The sequence below is a fragment of the Merops nubicus genome, unplaced genomic scaffold, assembly GCF_000691845.1.
Source record: "Merops nubicus isolate BGI_N331 unplaced genomic scaffold, ASM69184v1 scaffold43580, whole genome shotgun sequence".
Lineage (NCBI taxonomy): Eukaryota > Metazoa > Chordata > Aves > Coraciiformes > Meropidae > Merops > Merops nubicus.
This window is the reverse complement of record NW_008585671.1, coordinates 3,245-3,618: the sequence shown is the minus strand read 5'-3', so window position 1 is coordinate 3,618 and position 374 is coordinate 3,245. Positions and strand designations below refer to the sequence as shown.

At 63.4% G+C, this 374-nt stretch overlaps 1 protein-coding gene across 1 annotated transcript in view; it reads right to left on the bottom strand.

The window, feature by feature from the left end:
• Positions 1-6: 6 nt before the first annotated feature.
• Positions 7-374, bottom strand: part of FAM57A (family with sequence similarity 57, member A) — a gene marked incomplete at both ends in the record, with an annotated part of 3,592 nt that continues 3,224 nt past the window's right edge. The window contains one exon of the mRNA XM_008948060.1: positions 7-226. Coding sequence (XP_008946308.1) covers positions 7-226 — 220 coding nt within the window. The remainder of the gene's footprint in view (positions 227-374) is intronic.

Here is a 374-nt window from a genome sequence, read left to right as displayed (position 1 = left end):
CCTTGCGGCAGATGAGCCCGAACCAGTAGAGCTGGGGGGCGATGAGGGAGGCGTTGGCCACGTTGCAGTGCAGGGGGATGCGGAAAGGCACCATGTAAACGGGGATTCCCACCTGCCTGGCGTAGGCCGCGTACATGAAGGGGAAGAGGAGAATGCGGCAGAGGAAGAAGGTCACCAGGACGAAGATGCCGTTCACCTTGTGCAGGAGGGTGTCTTGCATTTTGAGCTGGGGGAGGAAGAGGGTGAACGTGGGGTGGGCAGCACCCCGTCAGTCCTCGGGCACTGCCTGTGCTGGGAGCATGGAGCCGAGCACCCAGGAGGTGTGGAAGAGCAAGAAGGCGGGGTGGGAAGGGAGGGAAGAGGGCCGGGGGAAG